A 21,380-nucleotide genomic window follows, 5' to 3' on the forward strand; every position below is an offset into this window, starting at 1 on the left:
TTTGTAACTCTAATATTCTCTGTATCCTTGAACTGTGATGATACAATTTGTTAACCAGGAGTGAGAGGTCATGGCTGGTCAATCGCCCTCTCTTCCCATCTTAATGATGATGGATAGGAGAATAGGTGTAAACATCAGAAGGCAGAGGAAAGGAAAGGTAGAATGAAGTTAGACAATAGTAATGAAAATAAGACTCTTAGAAGGAAGTGAGAACTGAAATGAAATACACAGGAATTGTTGCAAAAGAGACATGAAGAAGTAGGTTTCAATACTCACCGAAAGGCCAGCATCTCCCTTCTCTCCCTTTGGTCCCATGAGGCCAGCTTCGCCCTGTAAAGTATATAGAATGTTCCTAGTTAATTCCAGGCACTGCCCATGGTGTGAGTCGCACTGCCTATCTGGGAGTTTTTTGGGAGCTGAGCTAACAATTGTGCAATCATCTCAAGCTACTCAAATAGGGACAAATTAGGGATAAACTATAGCACATTACAGTATATTTGCTTCATCATCATCACATCACATCATCACATCCTCATGAAAACTGCGCATGCGCGGGCGCCCGCGCATGCACAGTTCTCATGCAGAAATCGTGATGAAGGAAGAGGGATGCTGCAGATAAGGTAAGGAGTTTTTATAATCTTAAAATCGCTATTTTTAAAACATAAACTACATTGTTAATAGCGCAGGTGGGAGGCGGGTGGCGCGTAGCGGAACTATGCAGATTGTGCAAAGATTGTTCTCGTCTCCGTGGCACTCCGCGTAATCCCGCTACACCCACTACACCCACCCTTAGAAAATATTATTTTTAAATAATAGATTAAAATAAAAGTAATATTAATTTAATATAGAACACATATAATTAATAAATAATAGAATTACATTTAAATTACACAATTAAATTAAATATTAGATGTAAAATGGGAATAAAATACATATACAGTTTGCACACTGACCACCTCTCCTTTGTCTCCAGGGAACCCAGGGCTCCCGCGAGGGCATGGCAGCGATCGTCCTCTCTTACCTCGTCCTCCCTAAGAAAAATAAGTACACATTAATTTTTCTGAGCAGGCCTTAATCTACACAATTCTAGCATTGACCTTGGGCTGAATGACTAACAATTTAATGCATATTTGGTGTGTGTGTGGGGGTGTGGGGTGTGTGTGTGGGGGTGGATGAGTGGGTGCGGTGGGGTGTGTGTGTGTGTGCCTGTGTGTGTGTGTGGTTCATAGACTTGACTGATTTAACTTTAACTTTTTCATGTGGCTATCACACCAGTCTGACTCTCTCAGTAGGTCTTTCTATGACAGTGTTATTTTCTTACTATACCTACTTTAAACTAAATGGTCAATTTGTGTGATTTTAATTATTACTGATTTTAAAACCATGCACAATTTATTGTAAAGTATTCTGGTTTTTATCGTATGATTTTCTTTCCAGGTATAAAATCAAGTTAGATACATAATAGAGAAGCATTTACCAAACTACAGGTCGTGTGACTATTTCTGATGGGTTGTTATGGTCCTGGTCTATATATAAATAATATGTAAAAAACGATTAACCCTATTTATGTGATCAGACAGAACTAGACCATTTGTGTATGACTTGCACAAATAATATGAGAAATATAGGTGTGGCCTAACGACTAGAGCTGATGACTTTGGATCCGGATTAAAAGGTTTGAGTCTCGGCATTGGCTCAACATTCTTTGATTCTACAAGTTAGAAATGGGATGTCTATTTGGTAGAGGTATGCTCCCTGTCCAAGTAGGGACCCACAATCCTAGTCATGGTAAGTGTAGTAAATGCTAAGTTTGCCTGTGCTCACCCTCTGGCAGCTTTGCTCAGAGCAGTCAGGCTAAGCTAAACTATTTGTGTGCACACACACATCAACACAGTGAAAACAACACAAAAGTACTGCACACCAGTTTAGAAAAATAGCCAATATTTATCTGAGTAAAACAACACCACAAGAACAAAAATCCAGCCTACACCAGTCAAATTAAAAGTTTTTAAAGATTAAATGTAGTTATAGAATTTAGGAACACAATACCACCAGTTGGGGCTATCTTGACATGCTTGACGGAGTCGAAAGTTTAGGCCAACCGTGATGGCGTACGAGCTGGCTACGGAGTCATACTGACCCCCAGTCTTTTACCTTGGAAATGTTGGACAACAAAGACGGTGCTAGCTGCAATTTAAAAGCCAACTTTACTAAAAGATGTGTTTTTATATTATGAGTCCAGAGACACCAAACTTCAAATATCCATCTGCTCCCAATTGGAAGATACACATGTAAAATGTTACAAGTCAGCTCCAATGCTAACCTATGGGAGAGATAGGCATTCCTATGGTGAAAAACGAATTCAGAAGTTTTTCACTATCAGGCCATGGAAAACCTAAAAGTATGTGCCCAACCTTTTAAACACACTGCACCCTGCCTATGGGAATACCTAGGGCCTACCTTAGGGACATCTTACATGTAATAAAAGGGAAGAATTGGACTTGGCAAGTGGGTGTTCTTGCCAGGTCGACATGTCAGTTACAAACTGCGCGCACAGGCTCTGCAGTGGAAAGCCTGAGACATGTTTGAAGGGTTACTCATGTGGGTGGTACAATCAGTGTTGCAGGCCCACTAGTAGCATTTGATGTACAGGCCCTGGGCACACACAGTTCACTGTACTAGGGACTTAGTAGATCAAATATGTCATTAATGGAAAAACCAAATGCCATGCCATTACATGTTAGACACAGAACATATTCATTTTAGCACTGGTCCGCAGTGGTAAAGTGCCCAGAGTCCTAAGACCAGCAAAAATGAAGTTCTGCTCAAAGTCAAAGACAGGAGCTCAGGAGCAAAAAGACAGGAAAACCATGCCAAAAGATGCCAGGTCTAATACGTGCCCCCAGCTGAAAGTGGGGAGAACTACCCAACCTCTGGAGAGGTCTCTTCACTAAGGCGTAAGGACCTGGAAAGACCATCAGCATTGGAATGTTCTGGTCCAGGGCAGTGTTCCACCATAAAGTCCATTCCCTGTCAGGAGCTGGACCACCTCAACGGTTTACGATTCTTTCCTCTAATATGCATTAACCATGTGAGGGGATTGTGTATGAACCTGAAATGAGTCTCGAACAAGTAGGGTCTTAGTTTCGTCAGCGCCCAGACCACAGCAAAAGCTTCCCTTTCTATTGCGCTCAACCTCTGTTCCCTTGAGAGTAACCTCCTACTGATAAAGGCTATAGGTTGATTTAGGCACTCTTTGCTTAGCTGTGAGAGCACTGCCCCCACACCATGCTTTGAGGAATCAGTCTGCACCACGAATTCCTTGGAGAAATCAGGAACCTTGAGCCCGGGCGACATACACATGGCTTGCCTTCAGGGTGTCAAAAGCGGTCTGGCACACCTCTGTCCAGATCACCTGACATGGCTGATCTTCGAGGTCAGCTCTATCAAGGGGGCAACAATGGTGCTGTATCTCTTGACGAATCTCCTTTAGTAACAGATGAGACCTAAGAAGGCTCTCACATTGGTCTGGGTCTTGGGTGGTGTCCAAGCCAGAATGGTATCAATCTTTGCTTGCAGGGGCTGCACCTTGCCACCTCCTACTTGGTGTCCCAAGTAAACCACACACTCCTGCCCTATCTGGAACTTACTGGCCTTGATAGTGAGGCCTGTGCTCTGCGGGGCTCTCAGCACTTCCTGGAGGTGGTACAAATGGTACTCCCAACTGGAGCTGAAGGTTGCTATGTTGTCATGGTAGGCAGCACTGAAGTTCTCCAACGTAGCCAGAACCTGGTTGACCAACCTCTGGAAGGTGGCAGCGGCATTCTTGAACCCAAAAAGCATGACACAGACCTGGAAGTGCCCATCTGGCTTTGAGAATGCTGACCTCTCTTGTGCCCCATCGGTTAAGACAATCTGCCAGTACCCAGACATTAAATCAAATGTGCTGATGGATTTGACAGCTCCAAGCAGATCAATGAGGCATCAGCTCTTGGGATGGGTGTGCATCAGTCTTAGTGGCTGCATTGAGCCCACAGTAGTCCACACAGAACTGGAGTTCAGGTGTGACACTGGGTGGAACAGGCTTGGGGACCAGAACCACTGGACTGAAGCAAGGGCTGTTAGAGTGCTCAATAAACCCTAACTCAGGCAACTTAGAGACTTCCTCTTTGATGCTGTTTCTCACTCTATCAGACAACCTGAACGTTTTGTGCTTAGTAGGAAGGCTGTTCCCAATTTCAATGTCATAAGTGCACAAATGGATGAGGGGCGTGGCTAAGGCGCCGATGTAGGTGGAAGCGGGACTCCGGAGCTCCTCCGTGCCCGCCTCGCACCACCACATATCCTGCGCCCCGACTCACATCCCGACCCCTCAAAAAGGGCCCAGGAGGGCATCGGGGGCACGCAGGGTGATCCTGGAAGACTGGGGGCCCCTGTAACTACCCCCGCTGGACTTTCGGAGCCGAGCGCGGCACCCGGAGAAAAGAGCGCTCAAAATGGCGGCCGCCGTCCCGCTCTGACGCGCCTGGCGGTGGAGCCTGTGAGGCGAAGAGGAGCCCCCTAGCACTGTGGCGGCTGATTGCTGGCCGGCGGGTACCCCCGGAGAGCGGGCAGAGGTGAGGGGAACTGGCTGGCACCCTCGCGGGCGGATCTGGAGGACGGGAGACGACTGTCCTGCCTGACCCTAAGATGGTGCCGAAGGAGACCCGGTGACCGCGCTGGACCCGTGGAGCGCTGAATCTGCGTGAGACACCCGACCCGCCCTCCTAGTGGTGGCATTGCCGGGGAGCCTGCACCACAGGTGGTTGGGGGGCGCACGAGTGCGGAGGACGACGGGGAGAGCGGGGGACGAGGGGCTGGCTGCCCTCCCCCACGAAGCACTGACGCAGCAGGCGGGAAGAGGCGCCTACCTGGCCTTGGTGGCCTCGGTGACCGTCCACGGAGCCGCAGGGACCGCGAGGAGAGCTGGGTCTGCGGGGAGCACCTGTCCCGCCCTCCTGGCGGTGGAATTGCCAGGGAGCCTGCGCCACTGGTGGTTGGCGGAGCACGTGCAAAGAGGACGACGAGGGGTGCAGGGGTTGCGGTGCTGGCTCCCCGCCCCCCGAGGCACTGAATCTCCGGGCGGGAGGAGGCGCCTACCTGGCCGGGGGCGCCCGAGTGCAGCGGGCCGCATCGAGACTGGTGCTCATAGGTGCACACCCTGCCTGGGCCTTCTACGCGCCCGGACCCGGGGCACTGGTGCCCCACGACCCTGGTGAAGAGAGACCTGGCCCTTGAACGGCTACACGAACTGGACCCCACGAGGCGCGGGCCCAGAGGTCGGAGGGAACGACAGACTTGAGGCGGACCAAGGGCGGAGAGCGAGAGAATCGGCGACCACCGCAGGGGCACCTGACGATCGCTGCCCGCCAGGATGGTACATGGCAGCAGGAAGAAAGGCTTCGAGGCCCTGAGGCTGGATGACCCGGGGCACCTCGTCGACGACGTCCCGCCGGGGGAGGGGGCCGGGAGCTCGTCCCGCCCGCGGGATCCCTCCCTGGGGGACATAATGCAGGCGATTGTGGCGTCGCGGGAGGCTCTTGAGAAGCGCATAGACACCATTGGTTCGGACCTGACCCTGCTGAAGGACGACCACAGGAAGCTGAAGGAGCGGGTGGCGACCTCCGAGGTTACCCTGAAAAGTTTGCCAGGGGACGTGGCGGAGCTAAAAACGACACTGGCGGAAATGGCGCAGAAGGTACGGGTGCTAGAGCTCCGAGCTGAGGACAGTGAAGGGCGCTCTCGGCGCAATAACCTCCGCCTCGTGGGGGTCCCTGAAAACGCGGAGGGGCGGGACGCGGTCACCTACCTGGAGGGCTGGCTGCGATCTGAGGTGGCCCCGGAGGGACTCTCGCCGTTCTTTGCCATTGAACGCGCACACAGGGTCCCTGCGCGTCCCCCCAAGCCAGGGGCGCCTCCGCGCCCGATTGTACTGCGGCTCCTGCACTTCAGGGACAGAGACCATATACTGCGGAGGGTGAGGGACATCCCGGACCTGAGGATCGACAACAGCAGGGTCATGGTCTTTCCGGACTTCACCAGAGATGTGCAAAAGCAGCGGGCCTCCTTCCTGGCGGTCAAGCGGAAATTGAGATCACTGCAACTGCCCTACGCCATGCTGTTCCCGGCACGGCTGCGGGTGGTCGATGGAGAGCGCACCCACTTTTTCCTGACGCCGCAGGAAGCTTGGAGCTGGATGGACGCGAGGGGGGAGCCGGGCACAGGCCCCACGCCACGGACCCCTCCTGGGAGACACTCCACGGAGGCGACGCCGACGCGACGATCTGGTTCCCCATCGGGCTGGCAGCAGGAGCGAGCGAAGGCGGTGCAAGCAGCGGCGGCCATCAGCCAGGGGGACGCCAGTCCTTCCAGCAGCGCGTCGGAGCAGTCGAAGGCCAGTACTCCCAGCCCTGGCTCCAGCAGTGGGCACAAACTGTCAGAAACGGACCTGCCGGTGGTGACTCCCCAGACATCGGATGATATCCTTGGCTAAGACGGTTCGTGAGACATTGGCCACACGAGTAAGGTACTGGGGTACGCAGGCGGGGGGGGGCGCTTCTGGACGCTATGCAGTGGGGTGCGGATGCCCCCGAGACTTCTTACTGAAACCTTGGGGATGGGGGGAGTCGGGGGAACTCTCCTGATTGTTGTTAGGGGAGGTGGGGCGGGGGGCTTCGGGCCTGTCTGGAGCCGGCATCGCTGCCACTCCAGCCCTATTTTGTAGTGATACGCTTTTTGATACTTGAGTTTGGATGGGGTTTCCACGTTGGTTGTCTGTCCGGGGGTGTGGGAGTTGGGGTAGTTTGGTTATGCAAGTTGGGGGGGGGACGGGGGTGGGACCTAGGCGTGCTGGGGGGGTTGCCGAGAGAGTGGATGGGGCTTGGTGGACTCTATCATGGGATCCGACTTAGGCTACAAATGTCTCACATGGAACGTAAGGGGGATGCACTCGATGCATAGGTGTCATAAGATCCACTCCTATCTGGTCAGGAGGGGCATACACATCGCCTTCCTTCAGGAAACTCATCTGCTGGATAAAGAAGAGAGGGCACTGCAGCGGCGCTGGAGGGGGCAGGTCTTTCACACTGGTTACTCTGCTTATGCTAGGGGGGTGGCCATCTGGGTACGGGCGGGGGTACCCTACCAGTGCACACAACAGGTAATTGACCCAGAGGGGAGATACGTAATGGTGCGTGGCAAGCTGGACGGGAGGGACCTTAACCTGGGTTGCTTGTACGCCCCAAATGTGGACCAACCTGCATTCCTCTCACTACTGTCCAAAAAACTAGCTCAGTTCCTGGTGGAGCCCTTGCTCCTGGGCGGCGACTTTAACAGCGCGGCCGACGTTGCTCTGGATAGATCGCACCCCCCCCTTCCGAACGCACCAGCTGGTAGACTTGCACTCGCGCGCTCGGCCTGGCAACGCCAGTGGGGACTGGTCGACTCCTGGAGGGCTAACCACCCGTCGGACAGGGACTACTCGTTCTTCTCCGCTCTCCACGAATTACATGTCCGTATTGACGCCTTCCTGTGCTCGCACGACGTGCACGCGGAAGTATGCCACAGTGAGTATCTCACGCGCTCGATCTCGGACCACAACCCGCTACTCGTGCGGCTGCGCTGGTCGCAGATCCACCCGAGGATTCCGGCTTGGAAACTCCGCCCTGAGGCACTCGACGATCAGCTCTTCCGTACCACGATTGCATCGGGCATCGAGGCATATTTCCAGGTGAACGCGGGCACAGCGGGTTCGGCCGCGACGGAATGGGACGCCTTTAAATCGGTACTACGGGGCCAGTGCATTGCGACGTCATCGGGAGTGCGGAGAACGCTACTGGAAGAAATTGAGAAGGAGGACGAGACCCTACGGAGGCTGGAGAGGGCGAGGCCTGAGCGACCGGACACTCACGAGGCCCTGCTGGGGGCGCGGGAGGCGGTGGCGGCGACGGTGGAGCGTCTCCGATGCTTTGATTACAAGGCCTACCTCACGCGAGCGCACTCGGAACGCGACAAATCGGGGGCCCTCCTGGCCTGGCTGGCCAACCCGACCCGCCGGAGCTCGGTCATCCTTGAGCTCAGAGACCATGCGGGGGCGGCGAGATTTGACCAACAGGGGATTAACGTGTTGTTTTACGACTACTACACAGAGCTCTACCGCAGCAGGGTCCTCCCTTCGGTGGAGGAGTTCCGGGCCTTTTTGGAGGGTCTTGACCTGCCGGAACTGGAAGAGGAGGTCGCAAAACGACTCGGGGACAAGATCGAGGAGAGCATGGCGAGGAATAAGACGCCGGGCACCGATGGATTCCCTACGGAATTCTATCTCACCTACGCGGATCTCCTAGCGCCCCGGCTGACATGGCTGTACAACGAGTCGAAGCGGCTGGGCTGTCTCCCTGCGACCACGAGAGAGTCGCTGATTGTCCCCCTACTGAGGCCGGGTAAGCAGCCATGGGACAGATCGGCGTACCGCCCACTGTCCATGCTCAACCTGGACTACAAGATTCTGAGCAAGATCTTGGCGACGCGTCTGCTCCCCCACATGCCCATGCTGGTACATGCGGACCAATCGGGTTTTATCCCGGCTCGCAATACGGCGCTTAATGTGCGGCGACTCCTGCATATACTAGAGGCCGACACCTATGACGGCGACGAGGCAGTGGTGTTTGCTGTCGACATGGAGAAGGCCTTCGACAGCCTGGAATGGCCTTATCTCTTCCATGTTCTACGAGCGTTGGGCCTTGGCGAAGGCTTCGTAGATTGGACGAGACTGCTCTATACGAACGCGACGGCGAGGGTCATCTCTGAGATGTGCGGGGTGGGCAGGGGCACCCGTCAGGGTTGCCCTCTTTCCCCCTTGCTGTTTGCCTTGGCCGTCGAGCCCCTTGCGGCGCGGGCCCGGCTGGGCCGGGCGTATCGGGGACTGGACGTCTATGGCCAAGTACACCACATCGCACTATACGCAGATGATCTGCTGATGTTCCTGGCGGACTCGGCGAACTCCCTGCGTGGAGCTAAGACTCTCCTGCAATCGCTGAGTGCAATCTCGGGCCTCCGAGTGAACTGGGCGAAGTCCCACCTATTCCCGGCCCGCCCACGGAGAGCATGCCCGCAAACTACGGAGGGCGTGACTTGGGAAGAGAGGAGCCTGCGATACCTTGGCACCTCGATCTTCCATGACAGAGCCGATATCCTTGAGGGGAATATCGGTACGGCGATCAGGCACACTAAAGGGAACTTCGACTTTTGGAGCACGCTCCCATTGTCACTCATGGGACGGGTGGCTCTACTCAAGATGGTAACCCTGCCGCGGCTGCTTTACTTCTTCGGGACCCTCCCGATCTGGATCCCGGCGAGCTACTTTCGACGGCTGCGATCGATGGTCATCAGTTTCCTGTGGGGGGCGGGCAGGCGCAGGGTGGCCCATGCCACACTTCTCCGCCCAAGGGCGGATGGAGGTCTAGCAGTGCCGGACTATGAGCTCTACTACTTGGCGGCGCAGCTGCAGTGGCTGACACAGTGGGTGGCGCGGGCCAGGAGAGGGGCGGACGGATCGGGAGAGCCGGCGGGTCCGGTCCAGGTGTTGTCCCGGATTGTCCTGGGACTTCCGATGGGGGATTCCACCTCACTCAGGAGTTTGCGACGGCCCGGAAATGCTGGAACAGATATCGCCGGAGATGCGGTGTTACGGTTCCGTACGCACCTGAGATCCCACTTAGACTCTGCGGGGCGCTTCCGCATGGGGGCTCGTGGCACGGGCTGGACGGTTGGGATCAGCAGGGGCTGTCATCCATGGGTGATCTGTACGAAAAGGGGGTGATGTTGCCTTTCGACCTCCTGCAGGACCGTTTTGAGCTGGCGGGTGGAGACTTCCTCCTCCATGCGGCTTTAACGGCGGCGATCCGCAAACACTGGGGGGCGGGCATGTCGGAGCCGCCATTGTCCCTGGGCTGTCAGTACGTCGTGATGATGGCAGGGACGGTCAAGGCTGTCACGTGCCTGTCTCGACGCATGGTCTCGGAGTCCACCGCTCCCCTGCTGGCCTTGAAGGCGAAATGGGAAGCCGATTTGGCGACTGAGATCCCTGAGGAGGCCTGGAATGGCATACTGGAGGGGGCCCGGAATGGCACGCGCAACGCAAGGTTCCAGCTGGTGCACTTTTATGTCCTACATAGGGCATACCTGACCCCTGATAAATTACATAAATACTTCCCGGCACACCCGGCGTCCTGTCCACGTTGCCCGGCGGATCCCGACGACTTCCGACACATGTTCTGGTCCTGTCCTGAGCTGGGGCCCTTTTGGGAGGAAGTAGTGGAGGTTCTGAGGGAGGTGACGGAGAGAGACCTGCAACTCACCATGGCACATTGCATACTACACTGGTTCCCACACACGTCAAAGAATAAAGTCACTAGCAAGTTTCTGGACTTGGGGCTCCTCCTGGCGAAGCGGGCCATTACGTCCCAATGGAAGGCGTCCCGGGGCCCCGTGGTAGAGCGCTGGAAGGCTGAGCTGCTAAAATGGGCCAGATGTGAGGGTGAGCTTCGCCTGCAGGCCGCGCTCAGGATAGACAATGACATGGCACTGGAGAGAGCCAGGGCGTGGGAGGGGCTGGTCCTAGATCTCACGCTCCTGGACGTGGAAGAGGAGGACTCCCCGGAGCATAGTCCGGCTCCGGCGGGGCACCCGCCTGACGGGGGGACGGCTTAGGCCCACTTTGCTGCTTCACTGCCTTTGCGTTCCAATGTGATGATCTACGAATGTTTGCTGATGAATCCTGGAGCCATGCTTCGGATCTGATCTTGGTGGAGGGGTAGAGAGCTCGGTTGGTGATACTCTGGCACGCCTGGGGGGGTGGGGGGTCCGGGCAAGGGTAGGGGGTGGTCAGGGGGGATCCTAGACGAGGGTAGCGGGGTAGGTGGGGATGAGGGTGTTACGGGGGAGGGGGGGGGGTTTATGCAAGGAGGGTGTACAGTGACTCTTGGCTCAAACTGGACTTGGGACATGGGAGAGGGAGTGATAGGACCCAAAAAGCAGCTCTGCCATTTCCCACCCACCTGGTGGCTACAGCCATATTCAGAACGCTCCAGCGCAGTTTCTTTATACCCGTGACTTTGCCGCTCGACCTCCAGGGTGTGAGCTAAATGGCTGTGTGATACAAGGGTGAGGGAGCGGCGCTTTCACTGAGCTCCAAGGGGAATGGATTAAATCTACTTTATGCCTTTCTGATTTTGCTGCAATAAAAAGATATTTACAAAAAAAAAAAATAAGTGCACAAATGGATGACTCCTGGGGTGAGTGAGAACAGCGGAGCAGTACCTTCCAACAGCCTCTGCGGCTGTGGGGTTAGTGTAGGGGAGAGGGTCACACCCTCCACTGACCGATCCTGCTCTTTGGAGGACGAAGGTCGGGGAGAGATTCCCTCTCCTCTTCCACCCCACCATCTGTGACCAAAAGCACGGTCAACTCTGACCCCTCAAAATGTGGTTTGAGGCAAATCACATGTAGGACCCTGAAAGGGTTCCCTGGAGTCTACAAGTCCACTTGGTAGGGGGCATCACTCTTGCACTCCTTCACTTCAAATGGGCCAGACCAGCTCTCTTGAAGAATATGGGACTGTAATGGCGTCATCACCCACACCTTTTGACCAAACTGAAACTCAACCAGAGTGGTATTCTGGTCATACCAATATTTCAGTCCTCCTGGCTAGCTTCCAGTTTCTCCTGGACGAGTTTAAGGAAGCGGGCTGTCTGGTTTCTAAAGGCCAGCATGTAACTGATTACATCCTGGGATGGCTTCTTGGGAGCTTGTTCCCAAACCCTCCTTCACCAAACTGAGAACTCCTCTCACAGGGTGTCCATACAGAAGTTCAAAAGGGCCCAAGCCAACCCCCTTCTGCGGTACCTTAATATAAGCAAACAGAAGGTATGGGAAGAGGACGTCCCACTTACGCCTCATGGGTTCTTAGAGACCCATAAGAATGCCTTTCAGCCTCAACCAACTCATTGGTCTGGGGGTGGTAAGGCTTGGAGAACTTATAGGTAGCTCCACAGGCTTTCCACATGGCCTTCATGTACAAGGACATGAAGAAGGTCCCCACATCTTGGGGAAACCCATGCGGGTAAAGATCCCCATCAGTGCCCTGGCCACAGCTGATGCAGTCACTGCCCTCAGAGGGATAGCTTCCAGGAACTGGGTGGCATGGTCCACCAAGATCAGGACAAACCGTTTGCCCATGGCTGTCTTGGGATCCAGAAGCCACACAATGTCAGTGCCCACCCGCTCAAAAGAGGTGGTCATGACAAGGAACAGTTGGAGGAGAGCTTTGCATCTTACCCCAGTGTTGGCATTAACCTGGTAGGTAGGACAGGACCCACAGAACTCATCTGAGGCCTTCCTCATTTTTAATTTGGCAGTGAAATCGTGGTAGATCCGCGAATTTGCAGCAAAATTGGAGAAAAAAACACGGTCTACTGCTCTTGTTAATAGTTGAGCACATTTGCAGGGGTTAATATATATATCAAGTTGGAGGAGGGGGACGCACATGGCCCTCCTCCCCATGGCTGTAATTGGCCCTTGGGACTGCCACCTCCCTGGGTCCGGCAAATGAAATGTAATGGAAGAGGGAGGGCCACAGGCCCCCCCTTCCCAGGTCGCTTACGGCCCCGGGACCACCACCTCCGTGGGGCAAGTCCAAAAATAAAATACCAGACAGGGGAGAGGGGGGGCATGGACCCCCTCCAGGGCCCTTTACAGCCCTGGGGACTACCACCTCCCTGGGGCAGTTTAATTTATCTAAAAGGGAGGAAGGGGCCACATACCCCCCTCCCCAGGCCGCTTATGGCCCCAGGTACCACCACCTCCACGAGGCATGGCCAATGAAATGTAATGGAGGATGCGGCCCAACTCCCCAGGCAACTCGGGAGTCAACACCTCCCCAGGTCAAGGTCAAAAATAAAATATCAGGGGAGGGGGGCCATGCAGCCTTCTCCCCAGGCCGCGTATGGCCCCAGGGGCCACCACCTCCTCAGTGCAAGACCAAAAATAAAATGCCAGGGGAGGGAGGCTGTGCAACCCCTAACCAGGCCGCTCAACGCCCCAGGGACCACCACCTCCTGTTGCGCAAAAATAAAATACCAGAGGAGGGGGCTGCGTGGAACCCCCTCCAAGGCCATTTATGGCCCTGGGGAACAGTATGTACGATGTGCCTGTGACAAAGAGTCTTTCCTTTATATTCATGTTTAAGATTAGACCAATCACGAAACAGCACTGTGCACTTTAAAAACTCACGTAAAACGCTGTCATGTGATCAAGGCTTTGTGCCGAAACGTTATGGCGACAGCTGAATAAAATCTAGCCAGCATCTGCAATTCTGGTCCGTGTCTGTGTCCACAGCATGATCGTAGTGAGAGCGATTGCGGGAGGAGACGGAGGTTGTTCGATATATTTAGCCGTTACAGATATCACACGGCTTTACACTGACCCCTTCCAAAATCAGCTTGAGAGGGAAGAGCTGATAGGTCGACGCCAAAGTGGTATCCGGTCCGGGTTTTCCTGGAGCAAGTTTGGAACTTCCGTGAGGGAGAACAGCGTCGGACCCCCCCCCCCCCCCCCCGAGTACGGAGAGCGATTTCGGAAAATCCAACAACCCCCGAGGAACCTGCACCGAATAGAGGGCGCAGCATTTCCGGGATAAGGAGTGAGGATTCCGAAAGCAACAAACAAGGTACAGGAGGGAGGAAGGTTTTTAACGGATGCGCGGCGTTACCTGTGATTGAAAAATAATTATACGCAGTGTAACAGGACAACCGCAACTAAATTAACAGCTAATTGAAATGTCAGCCGACAGCGTAAAGGAACGAGAGGCTAGGGCGAGCACGATGTTTTCGGATAGTCAGCCAATAACAACAACGACTACCCGTAACAAATCGGAAGCTGCCAGGGCCCCAAAAATGACTCTCTGCACGATAAAATCAAAATCTTAGAAAAGAAATCCCGCCAGGAACAAAGCAAATGGTGGGAGTCAAAGTCCCTACAGAGGTACATTGACGTTAATAGAATACCTTGAGGACTCCGAATACTCGCAGCACCCAGCTATGAAAACCCCAATCCTGACCTAATGAGGGAATGGGCTGATATAAACCTCGAGGCATCGAGACAGCAGGTTCTCATCCTCATTAAATATGCAGACATAGACCATCCACAAATCCTAGAGGAAATATCTGCTATAAATGAGGAACTAGAAGCAATGGGTCCGGAGGATGAAATAGAGAAACTGTTAAAAGAAATGAAAATCAGGCTAAAAAAAGAAGAAGAAAAGATCATTGACCGCAAGACATACAAGTTCCAGAGGGACCGTAAATATTATGAACTGGGGCAAATCTTTACATTCTCAAAGCGATATGATTCCATGCGTACCACGTTGTCAGGCAAGACACAAGCAGCGAGACGTGAAAAAGTGCCTCAAACTAGAATGCGTAAAGACCAAACTGACTCCACAATATCGGACTTCAGCTCGGAGGGAGGTAGTGGCTCGGAGTCGGAACAAAGGGAGGTGGTGGCTGATACACTAAGAAAAAGACCCTCCCCGGGAGAAGAAATCAGTTTTTTATGCCAAGACAGACTGCAGTCACTAAGACCTGGGACACGAAAAAACTACAACGAAGGAGGAAGAATTACATCACAAGGAAGAGGCAAATGAAGAGGCAGCGGAGGAAACGGGAGTCAGTCCACGTGGAGAGGTCGGGGGAAATGGACCAAGAAACAATAGTTTTCTCGAACAAAACGATAATTAATCTCACCCCCATGGCACTAACGGACAAGGAGGAAAACATTCTGAAATTGGGGTTATCCTTTGCACCAAAATCGAACCTCAACTATGTGGCAGCACGGACTGATATTTATAAGGCAACAAGGAAGTTAAAACTAAGAAAATATCATAAACTCAGGAATACCAACAAACGTCCTGCTGACAGCAACATGAGCCAAGGAGAACAATCAGGAACGCTCTCTCAAGAGTTAGCCGGGTTATAGGAAACAGAGGGAGCGGAACCGGTGCCTCAATTGGTAAGCACTCCTAGTACACAAAGTGAGAAAGAGGGTGAGACGGGATTCACACCTTTTAAACCACCGTCTAAGTTTTGTCCCATTATGCCACGCGATGGAATTGACATTTTTCACGAGAATGTAACAAATGACCTCAAAAAGTTACACAAACGAGTATGTAAAGGGCACTACAAAAATAATCAGCAAACAATGGACTATGAGCAATTGGTATCGAAACTAAACAAGGACAAGAACATCATAGTACGACCAAGTGATAAGGGAGTAATGTGGTCTTACTAACAAAGGAAATGTATGAGAAAGAGGCATATGCGCAGCTGAATGACCGCAACCACTATGAGAGGGTGAATGCGATATCAGTAAAGGGAATGCAAACTGAATATCACTCCTGGTTAACAAAATGGAAGGGCAAAAAGTTAATATCTGCCTCTGAATTTCAATATCTAAAAGTGGACCATCCAGTCATGCCCTGCATATATTTCATTCCCAAAGTGCATAAGGACCTCGAAAACCCCCCTGGTAGACCCATCATCAATGCAATAGGGGGACTACTGGAGAATACGTCTATATACATTGACTATTTTCTTCAGACTTATGTGCAATCCCTTGACTCATATGTCCGTGATTCAGGGGACTTTCCATGTAAATTGAACAATATTGAATGGCAACCGGGTGATTGGATGCTAGCCCTGGATGTGAGTGCCCTTTATACAAGTAATCGACATTTGGACTGTATTGAAGCTGTCAAGTATTACCTGACAAGAAGAACTGGAGAGTTCAAAGAGCATAATGTCATATTGATAAGGATGCTAACTTACTGTTTGGAACACAATGTGTTCATATTTAACAATCTCTTATATAGACAACGTCAAGGAGTGGCAATGGGGGCCAGTTTTTCACCAAGCGTCACATGTTTACACATGGGGGCCTGGGAGGAACTGGTCCTCAGAACCACCTTTGAAAAAGAGATGAGGGAGAATGTAATAGCGTGGTACCGCTTTATTGATGTTTTGTTTGTTGTGTGGAGGGGTACACATGTAGAAGCAGACAAATTCATTGAAAATATTAACAAAAATGACCTAAACATCAACTTTACGGTCTCAATGAGTCAGACACAGGTGCCCTTTCTTGACATCGAGGTATACACACATAACAACAAGTTGGAGAGAAGGCTATACCGGAAATCCACCGCGGGAAACACAATACTACATGCGAGCAGCACTCACCCAGCCCATCTGATACGGAGTATTCCGTATGGTGAGATGCTTAGGCTCAGGAGACTATGTAGTGAACCTGAGGAACTGAAGAAGGCTCAGGAAGCTAGTACACATAGATTTTTGGAACGTGGGTACCATGAGAACACCATAAAACAGGCAATCCAGAAATCAATGACTAAAGACAGAAAGGAGTTGCTTGGTTGCAAAGATGTCTCGGCTGAGACACCTAGCATCCCAATGACAACAAGAAGCGTAGAGGTGACAATAACTGAACCTTTTCGGATAATAATGGGATATTGCAATCAACACAGGGATGTGCGCAAAATTATAGACAAAAACTGGCCTATAGTCAGTAAAGACCCTATCCTTGGCCAGAACCTCCCCAAGAAGGCATCCATAACGTTCAGCAAAGCTCCAAATATGAGCGAGAGGGTAGTAGTGACATGTCCAGAGATAATTGACAGCACATCATGGTACAAAAACAATCAAGGGTTCTTCAAATGTAAGACCTGTAAGGCCTGCGTACATGCTGTCAACAAGCGGGTATACAGCGATGGCTTTAGTGAACGCGAACACCGAATCACTAAAGTACTTACGTGTAAGACGGAATACGCTGTATATATCTTGGAATGCCCTGGCAAACTAAAATATGTGGGGAGCACTAAGCTCCCCGTCCGTAGAAGAATTTTGCAACATCTGAGGGCAATAACTACACAAGACAACACCTACCCGGTGGCGCGCCATTTCAAAACACACCACCAGAGCAATAACAAAGAACTGACATATTTTGTAGTGGATGCCATTACAGCTAGCAGGAGAGGAGGCAATAGGGAGACCAAATTTCACAAAATGGAGACCAACTATATATTAAAGTTCAATAGTAAACAGCCAGGGGGTTTGAACCTCACTGAAGACCTTTATACATGTCTGCATTAGAATGGTTTATAACCTAGTTAGTGATCGGGTAACAAAATACTGAGGAAAACACATGAGATTTTCCATATTGTATATAAATGAATTTATAATGCTTTTTGTATTGTCATATAATGAAAAATGTATTTTGGTATATTTTAGTATATTTATCGTTTTAAGATCTGAAAACTGTTTATAAAAGTATATTTCACAGTATTATAGCCCGAACTGATAACCAAAGTAGAATGTATGCAATAATAATGGTCTGTAAAAATTATTAACTTTTGAACGTGACAAGAAGGTCATAACCATATCCTTGTGTAATGAATTGAAATACTAAGCCTCAGAACACTCCATCATAAATGATAAAACCTTGATCAAATCAAGCCCATTAGTAAATAATAGCAAGGGAAGCTCAAAGGTAAAATAATGAAATGTGTTGTATAATAAGAGAGGAAGGGGACAATGTGAGCAGTAACAGAACTGAAGAAATGAAAGGATTTGAAATAAGAAGCTCAGTCCTACTCTGACAAACTATACATTTTTTAATATTTATTAGCACATAAAAGCACTTTACACGTATTGGGGAATGGGGTTAATTCACACGGGAAGACCATTAATTTAACATTTGTGCAATACTTACAACTAAGGGATTTATCCCACAATTTTGAAAATGTGTAAATGAGTTGTAAATATGATCAGGGATTTAACCCAAGATTGTTTATCACAAATGTGCATATTTTTATTTTAAAGGCGGAACTAAGTACTGGCAAAGTTCTTATGTACTAGTTATTTCGAACCTGTATGTATAGGTACGATGTGCCTGTGACAAAGTCTTTCCTTTATATTCATGATTAAGATTAGACCAATCACGAAACAGCACTGTGCACTTTAAAAACTCACGTAAAATGTGGTTACGCTGTCATGTGATCAAGGCTTTGTGCCGAAACGTTATGGCGACAGCTGAATAAAATCTAACCAGCATCTGAAATTCTGCTCCGTGTCTGTGTCCACAGCATGATTGTAGTGAGAGCGATTGCGGGAGGAGACGGAGGTTGTTCGATATATATATATATATATATATATATATATATATATATATATATATATATATATATATATATATATATATATATATATATATTATATATATATATATATATATTTATATCATCAAGGTTGCCCAACAACATAGGAACGCACACCACAGCCTCGAGTCAAAAGACTATTCATTCTGGGGGAGCAGCGGATAGAACAAAAAACCAGCGCAAACACGCTTGTAACCCACTGGAGGGTTTAAACATGCAAAATTAAAGGCAGATACCGAGGCTTCAAAACTACAAGCTCCAGCATGCACAGGGGTCACGTGACTACTCACCGGAGAGAGCCACGACCACTGGAGGGAAAGACACCCATTGAAAGGACAAAAAGGCTTTTAATGAACCTCATGCTGTCTCGTGGTTTGGCCACGGAGAACACACGATCGACTGCAGGCACGCCTATGATTAAGGAGCGGGAGGCCCCGAAACCGGTCAGGCACGGAACAAGCAAGCCTGTAAATACGCTGGTTCCTCCAGAATAAATGGTCTTTTGACTCGAGGCGGTGGTGTGCGTTCCTAAGTTGTTGGGCAACCTTGATGAATATATATATATATATGCGTATATATACACATATATATGTACATATATTACCTACTGGCGGTCACCAGTAGGTAGTTATAGTTAGGATTTTTTTCAATGTTAAATCTCAAAATTCTATTTGGAATAACTTTGGCGCCGGTTTACGAATCTGCCTGAAAATTTCCTCAAAATGGCCTCGCGGAGCTCCGGTCCTTCCCTGAAAGTTTGGGGGGGATGCGTCAAGCGGGGGCCGAGATAAAAGGGGGGTCCCAAAACGCGTTTTCCCCATGTTAATTTCCATAGGGCGGTCGATTTCACTTTTAGCCCGAACGGCTGAATGGATTTCCACCTAATTTGGCAAAATTGTAGGGACTGGTAGCCCGATGTGCCTTTGCTATGTCTCAGGATATGTGCTCCAGTGGATTTTGAGTAATTTAGGTTCAAAAAAATATATATATCTAGAGCCGCGCCCCGGTACGGGCACCGGGGAGCGCTCAAAGCGTGCCACGCGACTTGCGTACGGAAAGCTGATTGGCTCTCGGGTGTCTGTAAACATTCGAAACAGTCCGCAGCGGCCGCCATCTTGTACCTCGGTAGGATTGAGGTGGTAAAAATCAAAGGGGGAAATGAGCAAAAGGGGGCAGGGTACACCCCCCCTGACTCCCTAGGTTTGATGTGGGGATCATAAAAGGGCCGTACGGGGCAAAAAAAAAAATTTTTTTTTTGATTTGCGCCGGGGGAGCGCCCGGTACGCGCACCGGGGAGCGTACGAATGAGAAAAAGAATGACACTTTTTAAAAAAAAAATAGCATTTTTTTATAAATTGGAGGTAGTTCTGAAAAGAACTTTTTTTTGTTTTTGTTGTTTTATATTTTTTTATACTTTTTGAAACGATTTTATATTTTTTGGGGATTTTTTACAGGGGAAAAACAAAAACAGGGATTCAAAAAATGCTCAACAGGAGCAAAAAAAGGAGAAAATTTAGGGACGGGGAGAGCATCGGTGTTCCTGTTTCTTTATTGCAATGAGTTCAACGCTCTGCTCCCCATAACAGAGTAGTTCGTCACAGTCCTTGCATAAAAATTTTATGCCTGCAAAAACCGGCTGGACGTTAGGGACCATTCTTGCACGTGTTGAACCTGAAGGTGTTGCTCCACCAGTGGAGGTGCTGCTGCCATCTCTTCGTGCCTTCTCTGCCAGCTCCCTGACACTCTCCCTGGAATAATTTTTTGGGGTGTCTTCTTTTGACATGCCTAATTAAATTGGCATTTCCAAAGCTGTATTTTTTTAGAGGATTGCCTCTGGATAAAATACTTCCACATATTTTACAAGTTACTTTACTTGCATTAACTTTTTTTTGTCCTTCAGGGATGTCATAAAATTTCCAGATGAAGTGGTTCTTTGTTTTCTGGTGAGGAGGGTCCTCTTGCACAAATCCATCTGAATCACTGCTGGATGACTCCCTTGCAGCCATTGCTGTAGATCAGGAAAGTAATGAGTTGAAAATTCACAAAACACCTCTTGCTCTCTCCAAGTGAAAATCAATAGTGAGAGAAATGGGTGCGTTTCTCTAAATTTAGAAAAAAATAATTATTGAACCAATGAAAAGTGTTATTTACAGGTCACATGACCATGGGCTTCATCATTATGAAACCAAAACTGTTATGAACCAATGAAAAGTGTTATTTTCTGGTCACATGACCCGACGCGCTTACGCAACGCGCCGCGGGGCGCGGCCTGGGGCGCGCCGCGTAAGCGTGTCAGACGCCTACGTTGCGCGATCGTATTCGCTCGAGTGCTCCCGGGTGCGCTCAAGCTGTGCGTATCACGCGGACGCGGCTACGCGATACGTCACGATCATGTTTTCGTTCGCGATATTGGCGCTCTCGGGACGCTCCCGAAGCGCGCCCCGGGACGCTTTATAGAAGTACGCTTTTCGGGGCGCTCCTCGAGGCGCGCACCGGGAGCGCTTCCCAAAAAAAAAATGGGAAAATTGTAGGGACAGGTAGCCCTATTCTGAAGTGCTTTTTACGAAAATTAACTTTGGAAAAATATGTATTGTGCTACATTGGGCTTTATATATGTTAGAGCAAAAATGTAGCCCAAATGTAGCCCAATGTAGCCCAATGTAGCCCAAAGATGGCCACCAGAGACAAAAAAAAGAATATAGCTCAAAAATAGCCCAACTGTAGCCCAATGACAGAATGTATCAGAGTGTTCTAAACAACTAGAGCGCTAACAGTCTTACTTATAAAGTGAGACTTATAGTTAGGAATTAGCATTAAAAAAACCTATGAAATTCACTGAAAAAAAACATAGGTTTCAGACCAGTTATAGTTAGGAATCAGCATTTAAAAAACCTATTAAATTCACTAAAAAAAACATAGGTTTCACATCAGTTATAGTTAGCTGGAAATTTTACTGACATAAAACCATTGAAATTCAACGTTATAGTTAGTTGGACTCACTATAACTTTCGCGTGTAATGCACTGCTGATGACGTCACATATTACATCACTCATGACATGGTCA

At 50.1% G+C, this 21,380-nt stretch overlaps 1 protein-coding gene across 1 annotated transcript in view; it reads right to left on the minus strand.

Annotated features, from left to right (window-relative positions):
- LOC147751039 (uncharacterized) overlaps window positions 1-21,380 on the minus strand; it is a 195,847-nt gene that overhangs the window by 10,099 nt on the left and 164,368 nt on the right. Inside the window, exons 12-13 of the mRNA XM_086932138.1 lie at window positions 954-1,031; window positions 277-330 (exon numbers count right to left, since the gene is read on the minus strand). Of these exons, the coding sequence (XP_086788264.1) occupies window positions 277-330; window positions 954-1,031 (132 nt within the window). The remainder of the gene's footprint in view (window positions 1-276; window positions 331-953; window positions 1,032-21,380) is intronic.

Source organism: Lissotriton vulgaris, chromosome 1_1 (genome assembly GCF_964263255.1).
Source record: "Lissotriton vulgaris chromosome 1_1, aLisVul1.2, whole genome shotgun sequence".
Classification (NCBI taxonomy): Eukaryota; Metazoa; Chordata; class Amphibia; order Caudata; family Salamandridae; genus Lissotriton; species Lissotriton vulgaris.